This window comes from Nannobrachium achirus, assembly GCF_963921795.1.
Source record: "Nannobrachium achirus genome assembly, chromosome: 23".
NCBI lineage: Eukaryota > Metazoa > Chordata > Actinopteri > Myctophiformes > Myctophidae > Nannobrachium > Nannobrachium achirus.
The window spans coordinates 48356025-48373791 of record NC_137830.1 but is presented as its reverse complement, the minus strand read 5'-3'; the positions used below and the strand labels follow the sequence as shown (position 1 = coordinate 48373791).

The 17767-nt window shown below is 43.0% G+C and overlaps 1 protein-coding gene across 1 annotated transcript in view; it reads right to left on the bottom strand.

Moving 5' to 3' along the window:
* ncapd3 (non-SMC condensin II complex, subunit D3) overlaps positions 1 to 17767 on the bottom strand; it is a gene marked incomplete at both ends in the record, with an annotated part of 78785 nt that overhangs the window by 38577 nt on the left and 22441 nt on the right. The window contains 9 exons of the mRNA XM_080754406.1: positions 2021 to 2130; positions 4654 to 4751; positions 8388 to 8582; positions 9198 to 9292; positions 9421 to 9546; positions 14335 to 14469; positions 14949 to 15022; positions 15436 to 15630; positions 16513 to 16652. Coding sequence (XP_080610532.1) covers positions 2021 to 2130; positions 4654 to 4751; positions 8388 to 8582; positions 9198 to 9292; positions 9421 to 9546; positions 14335 to 14469; positions 14949 to 15022; positions 15436 to 15630; positions 16513 to 16652 — 1168 coding nt within the window. The remainder of the gene's footprint in view (positions 1 to 2020; positions 2131 to 4653; positions 4752 to 8387; positions 8583 to 9197; positions 9293 to 9420; positions 9547 to 14334; positions 14470 to 14948; positions 15023 to 15435; positions 15631 to 16512; positions 16653 to 17767) is intronic.

Here is a 17767-nt window from a genome sequence, read left to right as displayed (position 1 = left end):
GACAGTCTAAATGGTACCAACCTGTTCTAAATGGTACCAACCTGTTCTAAATGGTACCAACCTGACAGTCTAAATGGTACCAACCTGTTCTAAATGGTACCAACCCGTTCTAAATGGTACCAACCTGTTCTAAATGGTACCAACCTGTTCTAAATGGTACCAACCTGTTCTAAATGGTACCAACCTGACAGTCTAAATGGTACCAACCTGTTCTAAATGGTACCAACCTGTTCTAAATGGTACCAACCTGTTCTAAATGGTACCAACCTGACAGTCTAAATGGTACCAACCTGTTCTAAATGGTACCAACCTGTTCTAAATGGTACCAACCTGTGAACAGTCTAAATGGTACCAACCTGTTCTAAATGGTACCAACCTGTTCTAAATGGTACCAACCTGTTCTAAATGGTACCAACCTGTTCTAAATGGTACCAACCTGTTCTAAATGGTACCAACCTGACAGTCTAAATGGTACCAACCTGTTCTAAATGGTACCAACCTGTTCTAAATGGTACCAACCTGTTCTAAATGGTACCAACCTGTTCTAAATGGTACCAACCTGTGAACAGTCTAAATGGTACCAACCTGTTCTAAATGGTACCAACCTGACAGTCTAAATGGTACCAACCTGTTCTAAATGGTACCAACCTGTTCTAAATGGTACCAACCTGTTCTAAATGGTACCAACCTGTTCTAAATGGTACCAACCTGACAGTCTAAATGGTACCAACCCGTTCTAAATGGTACCAACCTGTTCTAAATGGTACCAACCTGTTCTAAATGGTACCAACCTGTTCTAAATGGTACCAACCTGACAGTCTAAATGGTACCAACCTGTTCTAAATGGTACCAACCTGACAGTCTAAATGGTACCAACCTGTTCTAAATGGTACCAACCCGTTCTAAATGGTACCAACCTGTTCTAAATGGTACCAACCTGTTCTAAATGGTACCAACCTGTTCTAAATGGTACCAACCTGACAGTCTAAATGGTACCAACCTGTTCTAAATGGTACCAACCCGTTCTAAATGGTACCAACCTGTTCTAAATGGTACCAACCTGTTCTAAATGGTACCAACCTGACAGTCTAAATGGTACCAACCTGTTCTAAATGGTACCAACCTGACAGTCTAAATGGTACCAACCTGTTCTAAATGGTACCAACCCGTTCTAAATGGTACCAACCTGTTCTAAATGGTACCAACCTGTTCTAAATGGTACCAACCTGTTCTAAATGGTACCAACCTGACAGTCTAAATGGTACCAACCTGTTCTAAATGGTACCAACCCGTTCTAAATGGTACCAACCTGTTCTAAATGGTACCAACCTGTTCTAAATGGTACCAACCTGACAGTCTAAATGGTACCAACCTGTTCTAAATGGTACCAACCTGTTCTAAATGGTACCAACCTGACAGTCTAAATGGTACCAACCTGTTCTAAATGGTACCAACCTGTTCTAAATGGTACCAACCTGTTCTAAATGGTACCAACCTGACAGTCTAAATGGTACCAACCTGTTCTAAATGGTACCAACCTGACAGTCTAAATGGTACCAACCTGTTCTAAATGGTACCACCTGTTCTAAAATGGTACCAACTGACAGTCTAATGGTACACCAACCTGTTCTAAATGGTACCAACCTGTTCTAAAAATGTTACCAACCTGACAGTCTAAATGGTACCAACATGTTTCTAAATGGGACCAACCGTTTAACTAAAAGGTTACCAAACCTGACAGTCTAAATGGTACCAACCTGTTCTAAATGGTACAACCTGACAGTACCAACCTGACAGTCTAAACGGTACCAACCTGTTCTAAATGGTACCAACCTGTTCTAAATGGTACCAACCTGTTCTAAATGGTACCAACCTGACAGTCTAAACGGTACCAACCTGTTCTAAATGGTACCAACCTGACAGTCTAAATGGTACCAACAGTCTAAATGGTACCAACCTGTTCTAAATGGTACCAACCTGTTCTAAATGGTACCAACCTGACAGTCTAAATGGTACCAACCTGGGTGTCTTTGACGTGCTCTTGGCGTCCCAGCAGGTACAGAGTCTCCAGGCAGGCTGAGATCACCTCTAAAGGCTTGTCAAAAGCCTTCAGCCAGGACATGATGTCCTCTGGACAGACAGACAGACAGACAGACAGACAGACAGACAGACAGACGAGTAAGAGGAGGGCAACCGAGACAAACAGTTTACAGACAAAACGATAAGCAAGAGCATCAACAGAACAGCCGTTATGAACTTGAAAAAATATTTAGTGTAGTACAAGTACAAAGTTATTTTCAGTCAGTTCTACAACCAAAATGGCTGTTATCTCAACGTTTTCCTCGCAACATAATCACTAAAATATCGTCACTGTTCGGGCAGAAACCTCGTATCTCCCAAGTTTCAAATGTGTACGTCTTTTGGTAAAGCAAAGCCCTGCTTCATCATACAAGACTGTTGCACAAATCTAGTGAAAACAGCCGATCTACAAGCACACAACGCCTCGCATAGTACAAAATACAAAACAAACGGTGTTGGACATACAAGGTTTCCACCCGACAACGACGATATGCTATAAATATAAGGTGCTGGGAGTGTAGGGGTGCCTTGGATTAAAACAATATTTATAGGGGTGCCCTGAAACAAAAAGGTTTGGGAACCCCTGACGTAGAGTACAGTAACAGCTAGTTTAAACTCCCTCCATACAGACGTACAGTACAGTAACCTGACGTACAGTACAGTAACAGCTAGTTTAAACTCCCTCCAAACAGACGTACAGTAACAGTAACCTGATGTACAGTACAGTTTACAGTAACCTGACGTACAGTACAGTAACAGTAACAGTAAAAGTTTAAACCAGCTAGTTTAAACTCCCTCCAAACAGCAGTTCTGGGATGTTGAATGTATAATGCCTATCCAGAGCACAGCGTGCTTCTGATTGGCTCATGGCTGATGTGCAGCAGCACGAAAAACGGAACATCTCTCAACTCGCTCTTGCTTTACCGTCGCCCCTTTAATATGCTTTAATATGCTATGCTTTAATATGCTTTAATCTGCTTTAATATGCTTTAATATCCTTTAATCCAGGGGTCTTCAACGTTTTCAGGCCGGGGACCCCCAAACTGATGGGGAGATGGAGCAGGGACCCCCTACCACCTCGTAGGGTGGGGGGGGGGGGGGCTACAACATATTTATTATTTTAAACATGTACAAGTTACAGCGAGCAGGGTGGGCCGTACCTTATTAACTGAGAACCAATGTCAATAATATCAACAATCTGTCAATTGCATAGTAATCATGTATTCAAGTTATTCAAAATGGATAGAATCATGATTTATTTTTTAACATAAATGTGAAAAATTAAAAAAATTCAAAAAAAAAACATTTTTGAAATATATTTTTTTTAAGCAATAATTTCGCGGACCCCCTGCAGTACCTCCGCGGACCCCCTAGGGGTCGCGGACCCCCTGTTGAAGACCCCTGCTTTAATCGCTATAACACATTTATAAGTATAATCGCTGTTTACCCCAAATCGGGCTCTAATCAACCGCGGAAAAGTGCTTCCGGTCGCATTTCCGTATCCGGTTTGATACGGATCATGTGATCGGGTTTACACACGCCTGGCACAGATCGTGAGCGATGTGCACGCACGCGCCCACCGTGGCAGTTAACCCCTTCAGACCATGTTTTAACCCCTTCAGACCATGTTTTAAAACAGGGGTCTTCAACAGGGGGTCCTCAGACTTACTAAGGAGGGCCGCCAAATCTTTGTGTGATAGGATCATGTTTTTTTACATTAACCATTTGAACCCTAGCATTCCTTTTTTTTTTGTGTGATTAATACTTTTTATTGACCCCTAGCATTCCTATTCTGAGTGGAACATTAGCCAAAAATAGCAGATCAACAAACTTACAACGCCTCGCCGCTGTAAGCTTTTAGATCTGCTATTCTTGGCAGAGGTTTGTAGAGGGAAAAGAAGAGCAGACTAAGTATTTGACGTTCAAGTGGTTCAATGTCTGAAAATACACACTACTCCAACATGATGACAGTGCTGTCAAACAAGTCTAAGCTGTCTAAGAAATCTATGAACAATTTTAATCGGCAACACAATTCTATAGTGGGGGTCCCTGCTTCATCTCTCTCTCGACTAAGTGGTCCCTGGCCTGAAAACGTTGAAGACCCCTGTTTTAAAGGTGATACACCATGCATTTAAAAAGTATTTATGTCATATTGTTTATGTCCCAAAAACGTTTTTCCAAAAGGTTTGAGGCAAAATTACCACTCCTGAATAGAGAGCCTCTCATTTTTGAATGGCTCTCAGAGCATTTTCAGCTGCAGTACCACCTTTGGCCTGAACTGAAAGAAAAAGAAAATGACGGCACAAACGGCAGCAAATCTGGACAGCCTGTTTTGAGAACCCGTGGGATGCTTTTAACCTCCACCTTCCCAAAACCAGAGAAAGACACAACGGTCTGAAATGGGACTTTTTGAGGATAGAAGGTGCTAGTGGGACCCCAAAAAAAGGTTTTAAAATAGGAAAAGTGAATTTTCATGGTGTATCACCTTTAAAAGACAGTAAATGAGTTAACATGGGAATGGGGGTTATTCTCCTAACATGGGAGTGGATGGGGTCAGGGTCAGGGGTCACTCACCAACCACCCTGATCTTGGTGTCATCGTTGAGGCTGCCAGCGATGTCTCCCAACACAGACAGGATGTGACAGCACGTTGTCACGTTGAAATCCTTTGATCTGTCGAAACAAACACATGCACACACTGTATATGCTTTCTCAGGCCATGGCTACACGGAGCTGGATATTTCTGAAGCTAGACATTTTTTTGTGCTGTCGGGGCTTACAGCCACACGAAGCTGGATATTTTGGCCGCAAAGCTGGATATTTTTTAAAACCGGATAAATAAGTGAAGACATTGAAAAATATCCGATTCACTGGATCCGTGTAGACACGGTACCCGGATATCTCTGAAGACTTTACTGTGTGTGTGCTTGTTAGACCTAGATATCTTTGTCGTGTGGACCTAGATATTTTTCTATGTGGATATCTGAAAAACCGGGATATATGAAAAATCCAGCTCCATGTAGCCATGGCCTCAATGAACGAAAGAAGATCATTTGATTATTGATTAGCAGCAGCAACTCCTGCTGTTGGTGGAGCAAGCTGCTGCATTCCTGCAATCTGAGAACCATCTACTACTAGCAAGACACCCTAAATGTACATGTTGCTAGGGCTGTCACAATCATTACATAATCGTCTAATCGTGATTTTTGGACATAATCGTGATTATTTTTCATAATCGTCATAATCGTTTCCATGTTGAAAAAAGTTCATATATTTAAATAAAAAGGAAAAAAATAGTGGAAATAGCAGATCTACAAGCTCACAACGCGTCGCATTGTAGATCGTTGTAGCTTGTAGATCGGCTATTTCCACTATCAATGTTCTTTTTTTAAGTGTAAAGTTGTCAAATATGTCAGTCATTTCTTTGTATATTTAGGTTATGTGTCATATCTACCATGTGCAACTTCAAAGCCTAAAAGCCAAACAGAAATGTAATTGTAAATGACAAAAACACAATAAAATCGTTAATCGCCAATTATTTGAGTGACAATTAATCGTCATGTAAAATGTCATATCGTGACAGCCCTACATGTTGCTGCATTACTATCAACACCCTAAGGCGAATGCACAGACCTGGCTGGTTGTTTATGTTGGACAAAATGTGGAAGTCTGACATCATAGACCACACGAGACTGACACTATATATATGTGTGTGTGGGCATTCCCAGATATGGGCTTAATATTGATGGCATCAGGGATCTCCATATATGGGCATAAACGTGTGACGCCTGGAATGGAACCTGGGACAACCAGGGGCTCTGGTTCCCCAGGCGGGCTCCCTAACCATTCAGCTATGGAATGGAACCTGGGACAACCAGGGGCTCTGGTTCCCCAGGCGGGCTCCCTAACCATTCAGCTATGGAATGGAACCTGGGACAACCAGGGGCTCTGGTTCCCCAGGCGGGCTCCCTAACCATTCAGCTATGGAATGGAACCTGGGACAACCAGGGGCTCTGGTTCCCCAGGCGGCTCCCTAACCATTCAGCTATGGAATGGAACCTGGGACAACCAGGGGCTCTGGTTCCCCAGGCGGGCTCCCTAACCATTCAGCTATGGAATGGAACCTGGGACAACCAGGGTCTCTGGTTCCCCAGGCGGGCTCCCTAACCATTCAGCTATGGAATGGAACCTGGGACAACCAGGGGCTCTGGTTCCCCAGGCGGCTCCCTAACCATTCAGCTATGGAATGGAACCTGGGACAACCAGGGGCTCTGGTTCCCCAGGCGGGCTCCCTAACCATTCAGCTATGGAATGGAACCTGGGACAACCAGGGGCTCTGGTTCCCCAGGCGGCTCCCTAACCATTCAGCTATGGAATGGAACCTGGGACAACCAGGGTCTCTGGTTCCCCAGGCGGGCTCCCTAACCATTCAGCTATGGAATGGAACCTGGGACAACCAGGGGCTCTGGTTCCCCAGGCGGCTCCCTAACCATTCAGCTATGGAATGGAACCTGGGACAACCAGGGGCTCTGGTTCCCCAGGCGGGCTCCCTAACCATTCAGCTATGGAATGGAACCTGGGACAACCAGGGGCTCTGGTTCCCCAGGCGAGCTCCCTAACCATTCAGCTATGGAATGGAACCTGGGACAACCAGGGGCTCTGGTTCCCCAGGCGGGCTCCCTAACCATTCAGCTATGGAATGGAACCTGGGGCTCTGGTTCCCCAGGCGTCTCCCTAACCATTCAGCTATGGAATGGAACCTGGGACAACCAGGGGCTCTGGTTCCCCAGGCGGCTCCCTAACCATTCAGCTATGGAATGGAACCTGGGACAACCAGGGGCTCTGGTTCCCCAGGCGGGCTCCCTAACCATTCAATTCCACCCCTAAACATGAGTTATACTAAAATGTATTCCCAAAGCAAACACTGAACTGTGGAAGACAGCCTTGTTTTAATGCTCCAACCACTTGGAATGAGCTACAGCTTAAATTCAAGATAGGTTCTCTCATAACATACGGTCAATTAGATGTTTTTGATAGCAGACTTATTTATCCACAGTGTCTGCAACAGCTTTAAAACTTGTGTTCTATAATCATACAATAAAGGAACGTTCCAGTTTTGTTTGTTTTATCATTGCGACCTCAATGTCTTTTCAAGAGTAAATAAAGGTTTGGATGAATGAATGCCAGTGAAACATAGCTGATCTATAAACCGTGTTAGGGATGGGATTTATAATAAAAGACATTGAAACAGAGCGATGGGATGATAATCGTTATTATCGTTTATAGTGATTAAAAAACACTCACGATAATCGTATCGTGGACATTTAAATGTATTGTGAAACCGTCTTCCGTCTTTCACAGGGATAAATAATCACATTTTGGAAAAAACACTCTACCAGATCTCTTTGCCCAAGAATTGCAGATCTACAAGCTCACAACGCGTTCCGTTTTGGCAAATGTTCCACCCCAGGATAATGGATGTTGTGAATATTTTCATTATCGTGATAACTGCTGGGAGCATCTCAACCACTGTGCCGGGGGACCTTTGGTGCCCCTGAGAAGGGTCAAGTGTGCCCCTTGAAACTGCTTGAAAGCCAGTATTGTATTTATCACTTTAAAAATGACCGCGAGGCGTTGTGTGCTTGTAGATCGGCTGTTTTCACTACTGTTGTGTGACAGCCTTGTATGATGAAGCAGGGCTTTGCTTGACGAAGAAACGTACAGATTTGAAACTTGGAGATACAAGGTTTCTGCCCGACAGTGACGATATTTACACCCCCGTATTATGTTGGTGTGACCATGGATTCTTGGGACATGAAAAGTGAGCCCATGCAGAAAAAAGGTTGAGAAACACTGGTACCTAGGTGTTACTATAACAATAATAATAACTAGAGATACTGTTCCTACGAAACAGTGTGGGCTCGGTGACGTGTTAATTGTCAAGTGAAGCTCAACCAATACCCCAGCTAACACCACTCCCAGATTTTCCACACCTCAATTACACCTCATTGGCTAAGGGCCCTGCCTTTATACTGTCTGCGACGGAACTCAAATACAATCATGCCACCTCATTGGCTAGTGGCTCTGCCTTTCTACTGTCTGTGGCAGAAAATGTGGCGGAACTCACTCTATAAATAATGAGGATAACACAGTGTTCTCGCCTTCGGCGAGTCCACAATAATAATATAATAATATAATGACCTTATAAGGCGTTCCCAGCAGTCTAGGAGGTGTCCACAGGGCAGAGAGGTGGAGGTGGAGGTGGAGGTTGCTACCTGGGTGTTAGTAGAACTAGAACTATAATAATACCTTATAAGGCTCTCCCAGTGCTCCAGCAGAGTTCCACAGGGCAGGGAGGTGGAGGTAGAAGCTGCTACCTGGGCCAGCAGCAGCCACGCCCCCCTAGCGTGTTCAGCCTCAGTGTGAGACAGCAGCCTCTTCATGAAGGCAGGAGAGAACTTGTTCTGTTTGGACCAAACACTGAACGCCCTGCTGAAATACCTCCTACACGCACACGCACACACACACACACACACACACACACACACACACACACACACACACACACACACACACACACACACCATGAAACATAGCAGCCCATCCCGCCCATTCCCTGTTCTCACTCCTCCCATCCAAAAAACGTTACCAGAGCATCAAATCGCACACCACTCGTTTCAGTAATAGTTGTTTTCCCCAGGCAGTCAGGTTGCTCAACGAAGGGATGAAAGTGAAGGGAGGGAGGGAGGGAGGGAGGTAGGTAGATAGATAGGGTTTACTGCCTTTACTGCTGTCTTTACTGCTGTGCGTTTATGAGCGCCGACTTTGAAGATCCTGACTTTTTCAACTAGAGTGAATTCTCCAGGTTAGTATTAATCCAAAAATAACCTGCAAGACTCCGTTTGGAAGAAGTGAGATGCGATCATTTTCCAAAAAATAAACAGCCTAATTATACATGAGACGAGCATATCTGGGTATTGAAAACCTCAAGGGATGCGTCCATGACGTGTGTACCATGCGACCACCTAAACCTAAGATTTCCAATGCTAGCACTTTTGACTCACAGATGAAGTATATTAAAGTATATTGTAGTTAGTGTATCAAGATAGGGTTAGGTACCTGAGGTCTCTACAGTCGGTACAGAGCAGACCCAACAGGCTCCAGGCCAGTCTCTGGGAGGAGTCCAGGTGGGCCCCAGGCTGGTACTGTTTCACCTGTAGTTTAAATAATCAATTGTATTAATTCATATTAACAGTAATAGTAATAATCCGGGCTGGTACTGTTTCACCTGTGCAACCATTAATAATATTAATTAATACTAAATAGTAATAATAATGTTGACCTGGCTGAGGATCAGATCATCCAGATGTTCCAGAGCTTTCTCCTGGACAGAACTCTCTGCGTCCATCACTGCTGGGATGATTCCTCTTAGGGTAGCAACCTGGACCAGCTGGCTGTCTGGGTGTCCCTATAGGAGAAACACTGTTACTGTACATAATATATAATATCCATCACTGCAGGGATGATTCCTCTTAGGGTAGAGATCTGGACCAGCTTACTGTCTGGATGTCCCTATAGGAACATCATATATACTGTTACTGTACATAGTAACTATCTATATACTGTACATATATAGATATAGATATATAATATATCCATCACAGTGATCATCTGGACCAGCTTACTGTCTGGATGTCCCTATAGGAACATCATATATACTGTTACTGTACATAATATATAATATCCATCACTGCAGGGATGATTCCTCTGAGAGCTGCAGTCTGGACCAGCCGACTGTCTGGATGTCCCTATAGAGACACACGGGCGCCTACAAATTCACGCCCACAATTGAAACAGCGGCCCCGCTTCGGGTAAGGGAGAACGGTGAACTGCAAGCCAGCCCATAGAAAGTCATTTCAATTCAACTGTGGTTAGCCTAATATTAAAATAATCCTGCACGAACCGAAGACTATATTGATTTAAATAAAAATATGTTTTCAAATGTATGGCCTGACTCTGCCAACATATCTTCTTGTTTGCTAAATACACGATGTGTGTCACGTTTAATTTGCCACTTGAAAGAGTTACCCATAATGTTAACAGAGAAGAGGGGAAACGGCAGACACAGAACCTGTCGCTTTTCAGTGACATCACTGTCTTTACTGCTGTGCGTTTATGAGCGCCGACTTTGAAGATCCTGACTTTTTCAACTACAGAGTGAATTCTCCAGGTTAGTATTAATCCAAAAATAACCTGCAAGACTCCGTTTGGAATAAGTGAGATGCGATAATTTTCCAAAAATAAACAGCCTAATTATACATGAGAGACGAGCATATCTGGGTATTGAAAACCTCAAGGGACGCGTCCATGACGCGTGTACCATGCGACCACCTAAACTTAAGATTTCCAATGCTAGCACTTTTGACTCACAGATGAAGTATATTAAAGTATATTGTAGTTAGTGTATCAAGATGACAGATATGCCACTTTAAAAAGGCAAAATTAAACTCATGGGACACTTTATTAGAACACAAAAAAAAATCACTATTGCCTCAGTAGTCAACCACTGAAATTATGATATTTCACAATTCCTCTCATTGGGATTGCATTGGCAGCTGCAGTTCACCGTTCATCCTTACCCGAACAATAGGGGGCCATCACAGCAGGGATGATTCCTCTGAGAGTGGCCGTCTGGATAGGCTTGTCACGATACTGGATTTCTAACTTCAATGCGATATTTTGAAAAATGTTGATACTCGATACCATTTTCGATACCACGCAACCACTGGGATTTTATAGCAAAAATGTTTATTTTTATTTAAAGAAAAATACAGAACTTCTTGAGGTAGATGGTAGCGCACTTTTTAAAGGCCTGCCTTTGATGTTTTCACATTCTAAGTACAAATAGGCCTTTAAAATAACTAGGAATAAGCCAAAGTAGGAAGGATACACATAAAAGTAACGTTGGTGTAAACCAATTAAGAGATGTAAAAACTGATTATCGATATTATCGATGAAAATCGATACTATAATCAAAATCAATACTTTTCGATAAATCACTATGTCTGGACCAGTTTACTGTGACGATGACCCTGAAAGAAACAGTGTATTGCAGGGGTTTTCAAAGTGGGTGACGGGGCACCCTGGGGTGCCGCGACAGCAGTCAAGGGGTGCCGCGAGATCATTTGATATTATTTGGAATTTATTTGGACACCTGAAGAAATATTTAGTATCATTTTAAACTTGAAGTACAAACATATTTTCAGTCGGTTCTAACCAAAATGGCTATCATCACAACGTTTTCCTCGCAACATAATCACTAAAATATCGTCGCTGTCGGGCAGAAACCTCTGTTGCACAAAAGTAGTGAAAACAGCCGATCTACAAGCACACAACGCCTCGCGATGCGAGGCGTTGTGTGCTTGTAGACCTGCCGTTTTCACTAGTTTAGTACATTTTATAGATGATATATACAAAACAAACGGTTTTGGACATACAAGGTTTCGACGATATGCTATAAATATAAGGTGCTGGGAGTGAAAATTATAATGTAGGGGTGCCTCGGAGACAAAAAGGTTTGGGAACCCCTGGTGTATTGTATGGTGTACGATGTACTGTAAACGTATGTTAGCAGAGCATTTATTCAACCAGTGTATTGTATGGGGTAAGATGTACTGTAAACATATGTGACTCAGTGTGACTGAGGGGCAGTCATTTCGGAAGGCAGGGTTTTTCCACTACTGCTAATATGACTTTTTTTTTTTTTTTCTTTTTTCTAAAATGAAAAAAGCCACAAATGCATCTCAAAAAATCTAGGCTACATTTCACTTAAACGCCAGAGCTTAACTCTGCATGTAAATAAGACTTTTTTTAATTAATGTGAGAGATCGTCAGGTCATTTGCAGGTTAGACATTTATTTAGAACTTGAATATCTCAAAAGTAGTATTTCAGCATGGCATCATTCTATAAGCCATATCTTCAAAACTGTTGGGTCAATCTCCACAACCAATATATATAATATTTTGTAGCTATGATCCCCGGCTTTCAAATGAAATGAAAAAATGAAAATGAGGAAAAAATGCAATGACTAGCCGTCAGCTGCGCTGGGACACATATGTTAGCAGAGCATATGTTTTAAACCATTTAGACCTCAGCTGAGGCCTCCTAAAACCTAACCCAAGTTCTCTTATTGAAATTCCTATTGAAAACAATATAAGTAAATGATGTTGCTATAGCAACAACTAATGAGACACTGAAAGCTAGAACAACATATTGGTCTAGATTTATTTTAGTCACATTTTAGTCCGCTGAAATAGTTGTATGATTTTACTAGCCTGGATCCAGCCTGTTCGCTCCGTTCCACATTTTGTATTGTCTCTGCGCATCGTAGAGACAATACAAAATTGATGATTTTACTCAACTAAATCTACAGTCAAATACAGTAATAATGTGAACACTCTCACTGCAGAGCTTTCTATATATCCATATATGGTAATACTCACACTGCAGAGCGTTCTATATATCCATATATGGTAATCACACAGTGCAGAGTTTTCTATATATCCATATATGGTAATCACACACTGCAGAGCTTTCTATATATCCATATATGGTAATCACAGACCTGCCAACCTTGGGAAATTTTTTTGAGTACTACACATGCGCGGGCGCGAAGCGCCCGCGCGCCGCCCGCAGGACCCGCAGCGCCCGCAGGACCCGCGCCGCAAATTTTGAGCTTTTCCCCGCACAGCGCATTATATATTTTTTTTTCACCTTTATGGGTGGGACCTTTAGAGTTAGATTTAAGAAATCTCACACCAGAAATGTAGCACATTGCATGTCTTGACTTACATTAAATGGAGGCAAGCCGTTACCTTTTAAATAAAAATAACATTGGTCCGGAGAAAAAGTATTTACCAGGTAATACCCTAACTGCACTTGGTCAGAGTTAGTTATAGACTAGCACAACAGTCGATCACCAGTGACTTAAAAAAAACACATTTCTGTGCACTATTTGCATGAAGTTGAAAGTATTCAACTCATGTAGGTTTCTATAAAATAATGATAGAATAATCATTTTGGCCATTGTCAGACTGACTTTGTTTATATCCCTCTCCTATTTTATATGGATTGATAAGGGATTCAAACAAAGTCAGTCTGACAATGGCCAAATTAAATGATTATTTTACACTTCAATTTTGATAGAAACACATATGAAGCTTAATCTTTTTATAAACCATTTTCAAAACTTTTATTTTAGGGTCCGTTTTTCAAGAAAGTTGACCATAGCTCCTTTAAGTGCACATGAAATTAAGGGGTATTCAATAGAATATCGCTTATTAGGAACAGACCGCTTATACCACTTTCCCCCACAAGGTGTCAATGAAGACCCTTTCTTTTTTACCAAATAATGTTCTCAGGCTGCAAGGCAATTCAGTTGCTCAGCTCTGGTCCATAGCATAAGGAGTTCTCCTTCTGACACTATGGAACAGAGTTGGCCGCTTGAAACACATCAAAATATATATACGCCCCCATTTGTTTTCATCATTTTGGATTCTAAAGCCTTATTTACAGCCAGGGGTAAGATGCCGTGGGCTCGGCGAGCCCACGCTTATTTTGCTGCACGCACGCGCGCCTCATATGCATACACTAAACACTCTTGACAATAAAAACAGCGTTCTCGGATGTCATGAATTTAGAGGACCCACACTTCTAAAATCCATATCACACCACTGCTATTTATCCCCAATGTAAGCTTCTACGACCGGAGTCACGCAGCGAACACACGGGCGAACTTGCTTGACGGACGGTGTTCAGTGTTCCAGCTGATCAGCTGTCGCAGCCATAGGTCGCAGCTGCATCCAATTTGAGGAGATTGTAGCAGGGAGGGGAGGGGCGAGCGGGCGGGCAGGCATTCTCTCACCAGCGCTCAGCAAGTTTTTTTTCTCTCTCTCTTTTTTTTGGGTTAATTGTTTTACCGCACCCATGACAAGAAATTGCGTAGAGATCATTGGATAAAGCGTACCTGCGTACAGAGCCTTAAAATGCGTGCTAAATACGCAAAATGCGTACGGGTTGGCAGGTCTGTAATCATACACTGCAGAGCTTTCTATATATCCATATATGGTAATCACACACTGCAGGGCTTTCTATATATCCATATATGGTAATCACACACTGCAGAGCTTTCTATATATCCATATATGGTAATACTCACAGAGAGCTTTCTATATATCCATATATGGTCATACTCACAGCGATCAGCTCAGTCACACACTGCAGAGCTTTCTTCTTGACGGACACAGCAGGGTCTCTGCAGCGGTCTGACACCTCGCGCAGGTGGTCCGCGGTCAGGGGGACCACACCGTGCTTCAACAGTCCTATGAAGGCCTGCACACACACACACACACACACACACACACACACACACACACACACACACACACACACACACACACACACACACACACACACACACACACACACACACACACACACACACACACACACTAATACGGAGGTAAGATTCCTCTCCCCTCCATCAGGCACGAGACACGGGAAGAACATGCAAACTCCACACAGAAAGGCCTTTTTGCTAACCCCACCTACAGTAGGGTGTGGGCGCTGATGATGCAGAGGAGATAACACGCCCCCAGAGGACCTAGTACAGTAGTTGTGTACAGTATCTTGTACAGTAGTTGTGTACACTATCTTGTACAGTAGTTGTGTACACTATCTTGTACAGTAGTTGTGTACAGTATCTTGTACAGTAGTTGTGTACAGTATCTTGTACAGTAGTCATCTGTACAGTAGCTATGAGGCTACTGTACACTGGCTAAACAAGTGTAATTCCTCCATAACAGAATCACCTGCAGTGCAGACTTCCTCACGTTGGTCTTGGGGTCGGCGATGCGTCTCATGAGAAGAGACACGTTCTCTTCAGCTGAAAAAAATAAAGAAAAAAAGAAAAAACACAAAACACAAAACGTTACAATTTAGGCATTTAGCAAACGCTCTTAATCCAGAGCAAGGTTACATCAATACATCAAATGCATAGAAATATCAATCTAGACAAAATTATCACAGGTAGACACAGAGACTACAGTTCATTATAATGACTATGTCTGTGCTAGTGTGCTTCTGTTATGTTTCCAGTGGGACTACATTTCATTATACTGACTGTCTGTGCTAGTGTGCTTCTGTTGTTTCCAATGGGACTACAGTTCCGTGCAGCAGTGGCTACTTTCCGATACTTGTCGTTCCAGACTCTATATAGGATTCAGAGATTGTGGAATAGTTGTCTGGCTACGCGAGACTACGGGTAGAGAAACAGAACAAGAGGGTTCTCTCTCTTACCCTCAGAGTTGCCGGTGGAGAGTCTCCCCGTCAGCTCGATGGTTCTGAAGGGCAGAGTCTTGTAGGACTTCTGGGTCTGGTGGGAGGTGGTGGAGCCGGGGTTGGAGGAGGTGGAGCCGGGGATGGAGGAGCGAGTGGACCCTACAGTGGTGGTTCCTCCAGAGCTGCCTTCCTCCAGCCTTGTGTGGCTCCCACCTACACACACACACACACACACACACACACAGTAGGGCATTAACCAAAAAGTCGACTCAGTCGACTTCATTACACAAGTCGACTCCCACCAGAGAAAGTTAATTGTTTGCAACCATTCACTGTGGAAGAGGCTGTGCACGGCGTGCGTCACATTGAATGAAGGCAGCTCCAGACAGTGTGTGAGGCAGGCCAGGGCGTACTGTATATATATACCGTATATATACTGTATGTATACTGTATGTATACTGTATATATACTGTATGTATACTGTATATGTAGCCTGATTTTAGACTCTGCGCTAAGCTTGAGTGTGACATTGTCCCATTGACAAGAGATTTCAAAGGGGAGGGGATTTGAAATTTGAAATTCCCAATCACAAGAGATCTGGTGGGAGGGGTTGTGTTTGACTTGTGTGTACACAAAAACATTCCCCCCCTTCCCCCTCCCCTCTATGACAGGCATCAAACGGGTCGTTGTCTTTGATGCTAACGAGGTGTGCAAAACCTCCTTTGAAGTTCAAAGGGAGCAATTAAGAGCTTTGGCTGAGCTCTCCCTCCCTCCACTGTTTCTGTTGATTTTCAAAAGTTAGACCCACCCCCTCCTCCGTCTTGCATTGATTTCATTGGCTGGTACGCCAAGATACCATATCAAGTTAAGCGTCATATGACAACACCAGACCAAGAGAACCAGTCCGCTCAGAGAGTGGGCGGGTCAATGGGCTGGAGCCAGGCAACTGTATACTCTAATATCCATTATATATATATACATACATACATACTGTACATACATACACACACACACACATACATACACACACACACACACACACACACACACACACACACATACATATATATATATATATATATATATCTCACTCACTGTGGAACAGGTTGTGCACGGCCTGTGTGACGTTGAAGGAGGGCAGCTCCAGACAGCGAGCGAGGCAGGCCAGGGCGTGGCCTCTCACCGTGGGGGAGGAGTCTTTACGACGGCCGAACAGCAGGCTGTGGATCAGGAACCTGTGGGACGACCCGGAACCGTCATTACACACAGTATCTAATCTAATAACAACCGACCCGGAACCGTCATTACATCATCCTCTGATCACAGTATCTAATACACACAGTATCTAATCTAATAACAACCGACCCGGAACCGTCATTACACACAGTATCTAATCTAATAACAACCGACCCGGAACCGTCATTACACACAGTATCTAATCTAATAACAACCGACCCGGAACCGTCATTATATCATCCTCTAATCACAGTATCTAATACACACAGTATCTAATCTAATAAAAGCAAGCTGTGTGATGACCCGGAACAGTCATTACACACCAGTGGCGAATTTTCAGGACCTTCAGGGTATTCAGAGAAGACCCAGGGATCCTCAGAAGAAAGAAAATAATATTTTTATTTAAAAAAAAAACATATATTTTTATTTTTTATTTTTTTTATTAAAATAATTACAATTATTTGTGTTGGTAATCTGTTAAACTGCACTGTTTCGCTCGCTATACTCGTTGTAGTTGTTTCTTCCCCAAGTTCTGTGCATAGGGAGTGCTTGTGTGCTGGGAAAAATAACAGCCAATGAGAGATTTTTTCTACTGAGTCTCTGCGCAGATTACTCTCACTCGCAGTACTTCTAGAATTCCCTGAGCCAGTTCCCCATAATACAAGCCTTGGTGTGGATTGACAGTTTGATCAACCAATCATATTTTGAGGGCTCTGGTCAAGGGTATACGGAACACCCACGTTCAACCACCAATCAAAATGAGTCAAGTGACTACTGGCCAATCACAACACGGCTTTTCCGGGACTTGGAGTGGAACAACAAGCATGTTTCACACTCACTATGCACAACACGTGAAACTTGTAAAGTAAACAGACGCGACATGGCTGCAGCTGGAGTGAACGCTGTGGATTTATTATTATCGTTGCCTTTTTCAAGAAGACTGTTTTATGAAAGATGGACAGAACTTAAAAGGAATGATAGCTTTATGAACCCATCTTTGAGAAATTCACCCAAAAGGACAGGAGGATGTTTTTCTTTTCTTCAAGTGAACAACTTCATTGGTGAGAGAAACTGAATTAATTTATATTGCTGGATATGCCGCTGTGCATTTAAT